Source organism: Syngnathus scovelli, chromosome 2, assembly GCF_024217435.2.
Source record: "Syngnathus scovelli strain Florida chromosome 2, RoL_Ssco_1.2, whole genome shotgun sequence".
Lineage (NCBI taxonomy): Eukaryota > Metazoa > Chordata > Actinopteri > Syngnathiformes > Syngnathidae > Syngnathus > Syngnathus scovelli.
Genome location: NC_090848.1, coordinates 19,533,398 through 19,545,561, shown reverse-complemented (window position 1 = coordinate 19,545,561; position 12,164 = coordinate 19,533,398). Strand labels below are relative to the sequence as shown.

The following is a 12,164-nucleotide window of genomic DNA, read 5'->3' as shown; positions in this document are numbered from 1 at the left end:
CACGTTGCTTTAAGGTAAATCCGTCCTTTGGGGGTAGGATTCTGAAGTCCCCCCAAAGTTCTGTGTTTCTTATAAAGCACGTTACACTTTTTTGATCTATAAACCTGCAAAGGTTTGCGCATTATTAAATGTCTGAAACTAGCAGCAGCAACAAGACTAATCTGAACCTTTGTGATGAATGGTCTTTTCTGCCATGGTCTGGAGCTATTTTGAATGATGTAATAGGATACCATACTCAACAAAAGGGCCACAAAAATATTATAAATCATTTATTTCATTTGAAATATAAAATATTAAATTTGTCATGAAATTAAACTGTTTTTAAGTAGAAAGAATGATATAGATATTTGATTCCGTCACAGAAGATGTTTGGCACGCTGAAGAATGTGCCCAATGGCAAGTTGTGTGACTACTTCTTTCACATCACTAACAGCATGAATTAAAGGGATATAAAGTTTTAACAAATGGCTCACTTTTAACAAACAGAATTAAAATGTGTTTCCTGAAACATAAAACGATAAACCAGCACCTACTTTTGATTTCTCTTGCCATAAATATTCCAACGAGTCAGATAACAGACAATGAGACCAGATGAGAGAAACAAGGAATTGCTGGGATCTGAGTCAACATCGACCACAAGACAATAACACGGCAATTCTTAAAATATTTAGGGGAGGGCAGACAACCAAATATGTCTTGCATGCCGGTGCAAATTACACAGTGTCATGGCGGTAAGCATTATTCGTCTACAATGTTCTTTTTTATTTTTATTTTCTTGCTATTCACAAAGAAACTTATTCAAAGCTCAAAGGAATGTTGACGCATCGTCTACTCCGCCAAACCTTCAATGATTAGCAAAGAGCTGGACTGCAGCAGCTTTGATACAACTAGTTGAAAGCTATGACAAACTAGTACACTGCTAAGAAGACATAGTTCACAATTAATAGGTTTCCAGTTTCGTGATGAGAGGGTGGAGGATTTGATATGCTGCCAAAAACAAAAGCATGTCCACAATACCTTTGATATTATTCAGAATCAATATGAAAAATCTGAAGACAACACGGGGAGGAAGTTATGACTGCTATATTAATAAAAACAAACACATTTCAGCAACTGGCAAAGTTGTCTGTAAAATAACATTAAAAACATTGTTAGGGTTCCAGCTTTGACATTTGTATCTGGTAGAGTGTCAAAATGATGCATGTTTGAGGATAATTGATGGAAAAGTGCAAAGACTGAGAACTATATAGTGCTCAACTGTGGACATAATACGAATTCAGTGGTTCACACGGTTCAACAGCAGAGAACAAGGACTTGATTAAAAACATTTTTTTTGAAGCCTCATTTGATAGATTTGGCCAATTTTTTTTAATCATTTCCATGCACGATGACTGCTGAAATAGGCTTCAACATGCCTGCGACCTCCGAAAATGGATGGATGTTGTTCACAACGCTGTTCTCTGTTGTGTGTCAATTACAAGACATTTACTTTCACTTTAAAGATGACAAAAGTCGTAACATGGCTGTAGGGTTGTTGCTTTGACATAGACAAGCAATTGCAGTTTGAAGACAATTAGTTCCAAGGTGTGCCTTTGTCGTAGTATTGCCTCTCTTGAACAAAAATTATTCAAAACCAATATTGTAGTACTTGTATTAACTTGAAAGTTAGATGCTCAGTTGTGAAGCACTGGTCAAAGCTTGGATACACAAAATATGTAATAGTCCCTTTGCATGGCAGGAGACCAATTGAACCAAGGCCACAATTATTCACATCAATAAAATGTCCAGCATATTAAAATAATATGATAACCAATGTGTATCTTGATCCTGTATGGCAACATTCGGCTCTGAAAGGCATTTCTTTCTGTAGTACCATGCAACTTCTGTGTAAGGCTCTTTGGACAAAAAAAATACATAAAAATACTCTGAATATCAGAATGAGATCCAATTTTGATTAGTTCCAAAACTCAGTGAGACTAAATAAAGTCGTCCTGTACAAGAAGCTTATTCCATCTGTGAGAACTGTGTGTCAAGTAACATTTTTGTTTTCTTTATACAGTCATTTCATTGCGACCCATTAAATGATCACAGTACGTATGTCACATGCGCATTCCAGTCCTGCGCAAACTCCTTTACCCCCCCAATGTCCTCCTCCGTCCTTCGTCAAATGCGCCTGCCCCTCGCTTTTCGTGTCAGTCTTTCAGAGCGGGTTCAAGGGGGTCAGTTTGCATTGCGCCCTGTCCTGTTGCTTCGTGGAAAGCGGTGGACTTTGAGGTGTTTTGACAGGTGATCGCTGCGGGCAAACTTCTTCTCACAGACGATGCACTGGTATGGTTTGACTCCGGAGTGGGACCGCCGGTGTCTGGACAGCTCATCGGATCGGGAGAACCTGCCAAAATATTAGTGCATTTCTTAATAAGCTTGACTAGACATTTTCCATAATATTTCATCAGGCACCTTTGGTGTTCAACCATTTTTGTCATATTCACACCACAAACGGGAAGTTCAGAATGACACAAAAACACTGGATGCAGTAAGTCTGCCTACCATGCTACCTGTATAAATGAAAAACGTTTTGTCATATACGTATTTGATATGCTTGTTAAATATTAGTACCTGTGAAAAATATCAGCCCTCTGTGGCCTCATCTTGAACCACTTAGAGTTGTAAGAAATCACAGTGTCCGAGGAAAACCAACCAATCAAGAGACAAGGCGTGTCAACCATTACAGTAGTCGCACCCTCACAGAACCATAACTCTTAATAATATGGTAAAAGTCCATTGGGATTACGGTGCCATGCTTTTCTGGGGTAACAAGGTGGCAGGTCAGCTTAAAATGCTTGTTTTCATGTTTCTTTTAATCTCTTTTATGTGAAGTTGGATAAAAAGCACACTGGATGACCTTTCATATTTCACTAATGTGGTTAAGGATCACTGAAATATGTTCCAGGATGCCAAATATCATAAAACCAAATTTCCAATGATGGTAATCTAAGCATGTTGATGATTTTATGGATGCGAATTGGCCTGCATCCTCTCTGCGAAGCTGAGGAGATGGCCTTTATTTAGCTCCAACACATGAGCGCTGCAAATCCTCATCTATTCCTGGCCCGCCCGGTCTCTGGTCTCCATGGGCTTGCCACAGTCTGGCTATCATGACACGGGAGGTTTAAGTGGACTTTTCACCACTCGTCTTTTGTGTCCGTCCTTGTATGTATGAGTAAAGCTGTTAACATCAGATTCATCTGTAACACGGGTTGATCCCCCAGGGCTTCCCTATTTTTCTCCCAGGTCGATAATTCGCAGTTATTTCAAGCCATTTCCACCTTCGACATGAATTACATAATCAGTCCGTTCATCATTTTAATGGCCTCACAATATAGAGTGAATAGCTAGCAGAGTTCATCATGTGCAACAATTAAAAATGGAAATGCAAGATCAGAATGTCAAACAATTTACGAGTGCAATGATTAATGTTCTCTGGTATCACCTTACTCATGCTACATCCAAGTTGACGTTATAATTGGCGCCGATGCGGGTTCATTTTACACTTTTAAAGCAAGTGCAGTAGTGTAATTCGGCGGACTTTCCAGAATTGAAACAAAGTTTGGGTTTCAACCAAGATAGGCCTATACAGTCACATAAAACCCCAGCTGTCACGATTTCAGTTTAGGAAGAATCAAAAGCTAACTTCTGGATATGCTTGGCTCCTTACTGTATGTTCTATTCAACAAGGGTTGTAAGAGATACATAGAACGACACAATTAGAAGAATAGACTGTATTGCTTGATTGCTGATTAATCAATCAGCGCTGCAGTGCAATCTCAATTGATGTCACAGATGAAATAGGCACTTTGCATCATATTAATGAGGGTTTGCAAACAAGTTTTAATTGTCTTTAATTGTCAAAATGTCGATTTTCAAAAGAAATTATGGATAATCGTGAGAGATTTTTCAAAGCACCAAAACTGTTACTGTTATATTTTCAAAGGACAGACAGAAGGTATTATTTGAATGTGTTATAAACGCTTTTATTGTCATGTTGTAAAGTTTTTATATGCTGTCATTTGTTTTAGTGCCAGTGTTTATTTATCTTGGTGGTAAAACTGGTATAAGAATATTTGGCAACGGGACACATATTTCAAATTTATATTGATTATTGCGCAATGTCATTTATCTAAACTTCTTTTTTTAACAAACACTCACCAGACAATCTTGTGATGACATGACTAACTAGTGAAGCTTTCAGAATCCAACCAAAATCATGTGACGGCCATCTGTTTTTGTGACTACAATAGCAGTCATGCAGGGAAAATATTCTACTCTAATATTGACACATTAGTAAATGGAGAAGCTTTGACACAAAAATAATGGAAAACCCAGTCATTCTAATTCAGGGAACAAATGGCGAAACCACATAGGAGCTCCATGTACACTGCCTGTGCTTCAAGCTGGGTCATGCCTCAATCATAAGAACATATGTACACCCAACACGACACGACGCAACATGCATATAATTAGCATGATATTCTTAACACTAACACAATACGCTCTGCAGATTGCAGTCTGCCCTTCGCCTTAAGTTCTACAGGACTCGATTTTCTATGACGGTGAACAGGCTAAGCACTATAGAAAATGGATGGATGGATATTTTGAACTCACAATTTTGTTTGGACAGATCACGTGGACATCTGTGTCCAACCACTTGCTTTTTAGCAGCCTCTTAACAACTCGTTTGAAGTTTTAGCACCTCTATACTGCATGCTCCAGAAGGTCACAGAGTTCAAAACTAAGGGTGACTGAAGGGCAATTGAGTCCATACGCCCTTAGGCTGTCTTGGTGTAGATGGAGCCTTGCACAAAGTTTGTGGGAAACACATATTCACAGGCTTTGTGCTAGCTGTAAGCATGGACAATAACCAACAAGACCATTGCACGCACACGCACACCAGTTCGGCAAATACGGAAGTGTACAGACGTTGTAACTATCATCCTTCTGTTCACATCACTCTGCAAAATCACAACAAATTTCAGCACAACATACTGAGGGCACAAGAATGATGGATCACATTGAGGATGTACTTCACTGGCCATTTGCGTTGGATTTTTGGTTGTCCTGTGTGTAAACTACATATTTTGTCTGGGAGGGTTGAAGCTGGATGAATTGGAGAGCTTCTGACGTGGTATCATAGTTGGAAAAGATAAAGTGCTGTGGGGCTAGTAATTGTTGGGGCTGTGACATATGTTACCATAAACCCTAATGCCCATTTGTTGTTTTTTTTTTGCTATATCGATGTATTGCAAATGACAAGGACAATAACTGCTATATGTATTTTCAATCTCAACTTCAACAAACCAACCGGTCCGGGTGTCCCCCGCCTACTGCCAAATGACGGCTGGGATAGGCTCCAGAATGCCCGCGACCTCCGTGGGGACAAAGCGGTACAGAAAATGGATGGATGGAACTTCAACAAACATTTTGACAGGCCAACTAATACTTGTTATTCCATACAAGACATTTCTTAACGTCCAAACAATACTTTTACAATACATTTCTTCCTCATTATTGTAACTCAACAGTCAGCACTTTAAAAATCAGTTCCTCGCCTATAATGCTTAAAACAAAAGGTGACTCACGGTTCTTGTCCTACATTTCATAACAAACATCCCCCTCCATGTAAGAAAACAAATGTACAGACAAGCGGATAAATAATTGATTACTGCAAAGAACGTTGAGCCTTATCTTTTGAAATGTTCTAGAGCAATAAAGTTCATCCTAGTGACAGTCAGTCCTAAAACTTAAATGTACACAGAGAAACCATGCTGATACAAACATTTGAGAGAATAAATTTCACTATAGAGAAAAATTTCTTAAATGGAAAATTCCCTGATCATGCCTATCCTAGTTCGTACCCTGCATGCGTACAACACCTTTCGAGAATTATTTTTTTCACCAAGGTTTGCAGGCCACAATAAGACTCTCACGTGGATCACCGTCATGTCAACAAATCTGTTCTTGTTCTGTGCTTTGCGTTGATCTAAAGGTGTCAGAATCTAAAGATAAATCGGACAGAGTGACCGCCCGGCAACAGAGCTGTTCTTTGCCGTGACAAAGAATGCATCAGCTGACAAGCCGCTGATCGGGTGACGGCTTGTCAGGTGCACTCGCGGACTTGCATGTTATGACAGTAAACTGTTTAGGTTTGAGCGTGGCTATCAAACATGACCTCAAGTAAGAGTCTTTGTGCAGGCCCAAGGTAAGCACAATTGCAGTTATGTATATGTATATCCTGCATGTGTTCATTGCTTACATTGGACTGTTCCTTCACAAGCACATATTTGCCAGATTATAACATACGTAAAGCATGGAAGAAGCATAGGGATAAAAAGAGTCGAACTATTTGGCAGGGAGAAAATATGACTGCAAGCTATATGTAGGAGCTGAGCCAATGAAATACGACTCTTCCCTACTCCTCACACATGGACCTATTCTGAAGTTACTCTTACGAGGACGTCCCAGTTGACCTCTACCTCCTGGTAGGGGGTGAAGGGTGGACTGTATATTATGTTGTAATGCTGATGTCATATCAAGGCTCTCAAAGTGCAGTTGTTGGCCGGACAACTCCATTCACTTTATACTGGTTAGTCTCTTAGTCTAAGTTAGTCTCTTACTGCATGAAAAAAGCTGATCCTAAATTACAACACAGCGGAATGGAACCTCTAAAGTTGTACGACCCCAACTAACATTACAGTGGAAAATTGTAATAGTAAAAGTTTTAGCCGTGGTATAAAAACATTGCCTATACACTTTTATGACTGCTCAACTTTTATTTAAGAATGTTTTGATTTCCTTTTTCCCCCCCTGGAACTATGACATTGTCATTCTAACAAATTGGACCAGTGTCTCGAAACTAATCATTTCCAACGTTAGACCACCACAGTATAATCAAGAAATAATACAATACTATGTTACGTAATAACCGCCTGCTTGCATGTCACTGCCACAGAAGAATAGACAGATATATGCACAGTCATCATCCAAATATTGTTCCTATGTGTTCTGCTCATGTGAAAGTTCCAAATGGAAGAGTTTAGATATTTAAGTACGTATGTCTTCAGGCCTCATGAGAGTCTGGTAAGACCTTATTTATTTGCTCCAACCCTATGTTATATAATACCATACCTCTCCCATAGTCAGTGGGAAGAAAACATTGCTGAAACTGCTTGATAGCCTGAGGTCTCTGCTTGAATGGGCCAAATTTGTTGTGCATGCATGACACTGCCTTCACTTGAGCAATTAGCACTGATCTGTAGATTAAAAATTGGCATTTGTAGATTGGAAAGGTCTGTCTTTTTTTTTTTTTTTTTTTCTTTTAATGAAGTTCAATTGTGAAACAGAAAATCTATAGTTTTGCTGCCTTGTATGCATCTTGGATGAGTGGAAAATTTCAAGAACTAAAAACCTTTAACTTGATTCCGTAATAACCATGCGTGTGTTTGCGTGTGTGTGTGTGTGTGTGCGCGCGTGTATGTGTAGGAAGTGTTCACAGACAGTGAGCAAACAAGCACAATAACTAGCAGGGACAAAGTCTGCATTCAGTCAACTTCAAAAGAAACTCTAATCTTATCAGAAATTTTACCATGGTACAAAAACACACAGTGAGCCAGCAGTTACTCTGAACAAATCAACACAAATGTAAACTTTTCCGAATTATTATTATTGTTTTTTTTCACAGTTCACATTTCATCTCCTGAATCGACTTTTACCGTACATATTTTGGACCAATGTTCCATTGCCGTTTTGCTGCTTATCACACAATAACAAGACTCTTAGTCTTCTAATCTAGACCTTGGTTATAAATTGGCTTACAAATGTAAGATATGTTGTGTGAAAACTGATAAAGCAAAATCATGAGTGATGACGCTTGACGGGACCATCCGAATGTCATAACAACAACATTATGATGATGATGATGAAAGATGACGTTGATTGTGTGAAATGCAGAGTGATTTTGAAATAATAGTAAAATAGTAGTAGTAGTAGCACTATTAAAATACAACATCACCACATGCAGAGTGCTTTCTTATATTCTAGATGTACAGTGCTTAACTTATTTTTATATTTGCAAGATAGTGATAGAGGTTAAAAAGTGAGATTTATCTGCAACACGTATCTGCAACACAAATCATCTTGTTGATACTCAATTTAGCCATTTTTCATGTCCTTCAATTTAGCCCAGTGGGATACATTCCAGCCACTGAAGACTTTAAGCAGATATATTTACACTCCTCAAACATGTAGAAATGTGTTGGCATAAGAAAAATACTAGATGAGGTAGAATCCAAGTATTTTTCTTGTTTCTACTCCTTGTGTAGCATCTTCATGATGGTTGCATTTTCTTATTTACCTTCATTTATTATTTCCCTTCTTGTTTTTGTTGATTTTACTGTTTTATGTTATGTTTGAAATAATTCGATCAATCAGTCAATCAATTTTGTAACTAGGAATGGATTCATGCATTCACACACCAAGAGCATTTGAGAACCATTTTGAAGGCTCATTTTTTCTACTTTTTAACATTCAGAATTGGCAGGTTAGTTACTAACCCTCTTCTCAGTGGTGTGTGGAATTTAGAAGCCGCATATTTTTACTTAAAAGATATTTTAGGACTGCTGCATAAAATCATTTCTGTGCCATTCATAAACATTTTATGATGGCCACAGCTTGACCCTGGAGTGAAGGATGTAAAATTTATTTCCTGAAGAAGTAGTAGTTGTATACTTTTACATGCGGTGTCGGTGGGTGACGTTGGCTTGATTCATTTTTGTTCAAGTGTTCAGACTTGCAGTACAAGAGCACTGATAATAAAGATCGTCTGAAAAAAATCAATAGACAGCGGGTCAAGTGTAACCATGATGTGCCATAGTATACTCAATTTCTTCCATTCTATTCACGAGCGCATTTTGTATTATTAAGCCTTTAGGGACAAAATGTTTTTGTCATGTAAACATAAGTTTGGAATCATATCTTTGTTCTTGGTCCTGGACCGATCAATAGTCCTACAATACACCTTGAAGCCCAGAAATGGACCTCCCATTTGGGAGCCAATGTAAATAATTATGTGGTTTTCCTCACCTCCATCCACAACCAGGCCATGTGCAGGCGAAAGGTTTTTCTCCAGTGTGCCTCCTCAGATGAGCTTTAAGGTGGCTGCTTTTGGTGTACATCTTATTACAGCCCGGAAAAGAGCACTTGTGCATTTTGATAAGGTCTGCCACTGCACTCTTCTGGTATCTCTGACCTCCAGCGAGGACCCCTGCGGTTGATCCACCACCTAAGCCGCCTTCCCCAAGCCCAGTGGGTTTGGCAGCAATGGGCACTGGTGCGATCCGTACAAATTTGGGGGAATTTTTATTCACAAGTGCAATGTTCGCTGGGGAAAGCAGCTGAGGCACCAAGGCGAAGGTTTGGCCCTGGATGTTGACCAGAAGCTGGGCGATCTTGATATCCGATGGACCTTGCGCTGGTTGAGACTTCTGCACGTTAGCTTCTTGCATTTGAGCGTCTGAGACAGTGCAGGGCTGAGGCTCTTGTTTGATCTGGATGGGCTGGATTTGTAAGATGACGGGCACACCAGAAGCAGCACTGGTGGTTTCCCCTGAGGCTGATGGAGATCCACAGTCTTCCTGTTTGAGTCCATCGACTTCATTGTAGGTGGAACTCAAACTAATACAGCTCACATCGACTGTTGATGAATTGTCCATGCTAGGTGCATGTAGCGTCTGTTTGGTCTCTCTGTGGGAGGACAGCGGAGAACGAGCCACGGGTACAGTCTGATCTGAGTTCTGCAAGACCTCTCTGGCTATTGTCTTTGCCCTTTCGGCCTCCGAGAGCTCTGGCGTCGGCGACATTGCATCGTCGCTCCCCTCGTCTTCCTTCTCTATCGCTATCACCATGTTCTCTTCCAAGAATTCCTCAATCTCTTCCAGAGTGGGCTGGAAGAGGAGCGCAGCAGGATCCTGCAGCTCATCCAGGAAAATGGGGAACTCACAATAGTCCTCTTTGGCTTGGTGCTGGAGGAGACCCAGCCGCTGGTCCCTCTTTGACTCCCAAGCGAGGCCCATGGGTAAAAATGGGGCAGTGGAAGATGATGACGGTGGTGAGGAGAGCAAGCTGCTGTTGCTGATGTTGGAGCTTACTGAATTGGTCATTTCCTGTGAGAGGAGGAGGTCCAGCAGACTGTCTTGACTCTCACCTTCAGAAGAGCTCCTGCTTTCATAGCCGGAGCTCACATGAGCGTGGGATTTGGGCGACGAAGACTCCGGGCTGGAGCAGAGCGAAGATCGAGAGCTTGAGGAGTTGCTAAGGTCATCCTCGGACAGTCCCGGTGAAGAGGACACCCCTTGGTAGGGGTTGTATATGCACGCGTCAGTCACCATGACACCCCGGGGCAGTTCCTCGCTGGCATCGCAACAGAAGCTGCTGTGGTCACGCGCCGATAAGCTAGTACAGTACAGGAAGGTCTCCTCACCAAGTGACAAGTGATCCACCATTCCTGTGAGGATGAATGGCAGCTGAACTCTGGTCTGCACTCAAGATCAAGTTTGTAGAGTTGGCTAAATATTAATGAAAATGTTTTTCCATCCTCCTGTTGAAGTCAAAACAATCAGAATCATCAGTTAGATCAAGGATATCCTGTTTGGAAACACATCCTACAGTACTTGGGGCCAACTCCTGTAACGTTGAATTGTAATTGCTTTATATCATCTTTTGACTCGGATAACTTCCAACGGCTCAAATCTAGCATTTACTCTCTTTGGCAACTTAAACTTTTCGGTTAATATTCTACAAGGGTCCTGCAAGCTTCACAGAAATGTGGAAGCCAGCGGATCGAGAGGGTGAACATGACCACTGTTTGACTTTTCTGCCTGCATGAAAGAACTTCAGTGTGTGTATGTATATAGCAACTGGTATGGCGTACACTGACCATGTTTAATCCAAAATTCCCATTTCTCCACTGCAATAAGTGAGGGAGCCACGTGGCTTAAGGGAAAAACTGTGGATACAGAAGCGATATCATCTATTTAATTCCTCTTTGCTATTTTTTCATGGTGCTAGTCACAAGACGGTTGCATATTAGCATGATTTTCAACACACTTTAACATTCCAGTGCCCTTTAAATAGAACCATAACGGTTTTATGACAGCTAAAGCGATAAAAAGTTGCAAATGTAGGGCAAGTTGAAATAAGTGTTAATGCGCGCCATCTAGTGTTGGCTGAGCGAATCTTGCTTTCCAAAGTAAATAAATAGTCCAAGTTCTCTGAAAAATGCGGCGTTTGGGTATTTAACCTAATAACCACCTATATTATAAATATTAACCATATTTGCAAACCTAGCTCTTATTGTTCATTAAAGATCCCATGTGTTTTTTTTATATATAAAAGAAGGCAAACACAGACTTTTAATTGTTAGCTTAATTAGTGAAAATGATACTAATGTCAAAATAGTAAAAAGTAAAAAGAAGAAATAAAATAAAATAAATGAAAACAAGATAAATATTTAATGCATGATGGGCTTAACAGAGTGTGGAGTAATTTGCCCTATAGTAACCTCTGCCTCGATGAAACTACTGTATTCAGGCAACTGAAAATATGCATGACGCAAAAACAAAACTAATACTGTGCATCCAGTCACCGCTTGTGTATTTTAACACAGTGTCGAAAAAGACCCTTCATGCATCTCAAAAGTTGCGTTATGTTTACGTATATTCTTGCAAGTTGCGTGGCCCGGGCTCACTCTGCAGCAAATCAACCACGTACACGACGCACTGCACGCGCGTGTATACATGCGTGCGTATTGGCTCACCTGTGCGTGGGTGAGAAGAACGAGGTTTTAATTTTCCCAAATTCAACGCGCTCTCCTCTTCCAAGTGTTCCTTCGTGCGTAATGGTGAGATCAATCCGCGGGTGGGTGCATGGTGCATTACTCTCTCTCTCTCTCTCTCTCTCTCTCTCTCTCTCTCTCTCTCTCTCTCTCTCTCTCTCTCTCTCTCTCTCTCTCTCACACACACACACGCACACACACACAAATGTACACGCATGCACAGAGGCTCACACTCCCTCTCTCGCTTTGTCATTGGGCTGTGCAGTTAAGTCACATGATC

General features: G+C 40.4%; 1 protein-coding gene across 1 annotated transcript; it reads right to left on the bottom strand.

Moving 5' to 3' along the window:
• Nucleotides 1-256: 256 nt before the first annotated feature.
• On the bottom strand, nt 257-12,098 carry klf15 (Kruppel like factor 15). The gene is made up of 3 exons (XM_049754024.2): nt 11,867-12,098; nt 9,136-10,648; nt 257-2,389 (listed from the first exon to the last, which is right to left on the bottom strand). The coding sequence occupies exons 2-3, from the start codon at nt 10,551-10,553 to the stop codon at nt 2,221-2,223; spliced, it is 1,587 nt and encodes a 528-aa protein (XP_049609981.1). The 5' UTR covers nt 10,554-10,648; nt 11,867-12,098; the 3' UTR covers nt 257-2,220.
• Nucleotides 12,099-12,164: the final 66 nt, after the last annotated feature.

What these genes read in the sequence shown, in the direction of transcription:
- klf15 (XM_049754024.2), bottom strand. Translation starts at nt 10,553, where the DNA reads ATGGTGGATCACTTGTCACTTGGTGAGGAGACCTTCCTGTACTGTACT. An exon ending in TGGCCTGGTTGTGGATGGAG is followed by an intron (nt 2,390 to 9,135) that starts GTGAGGAAAACC and finishes ATATTTTGGCAG; the next exon opens with GTTCTCCCGATCCGATGAGC.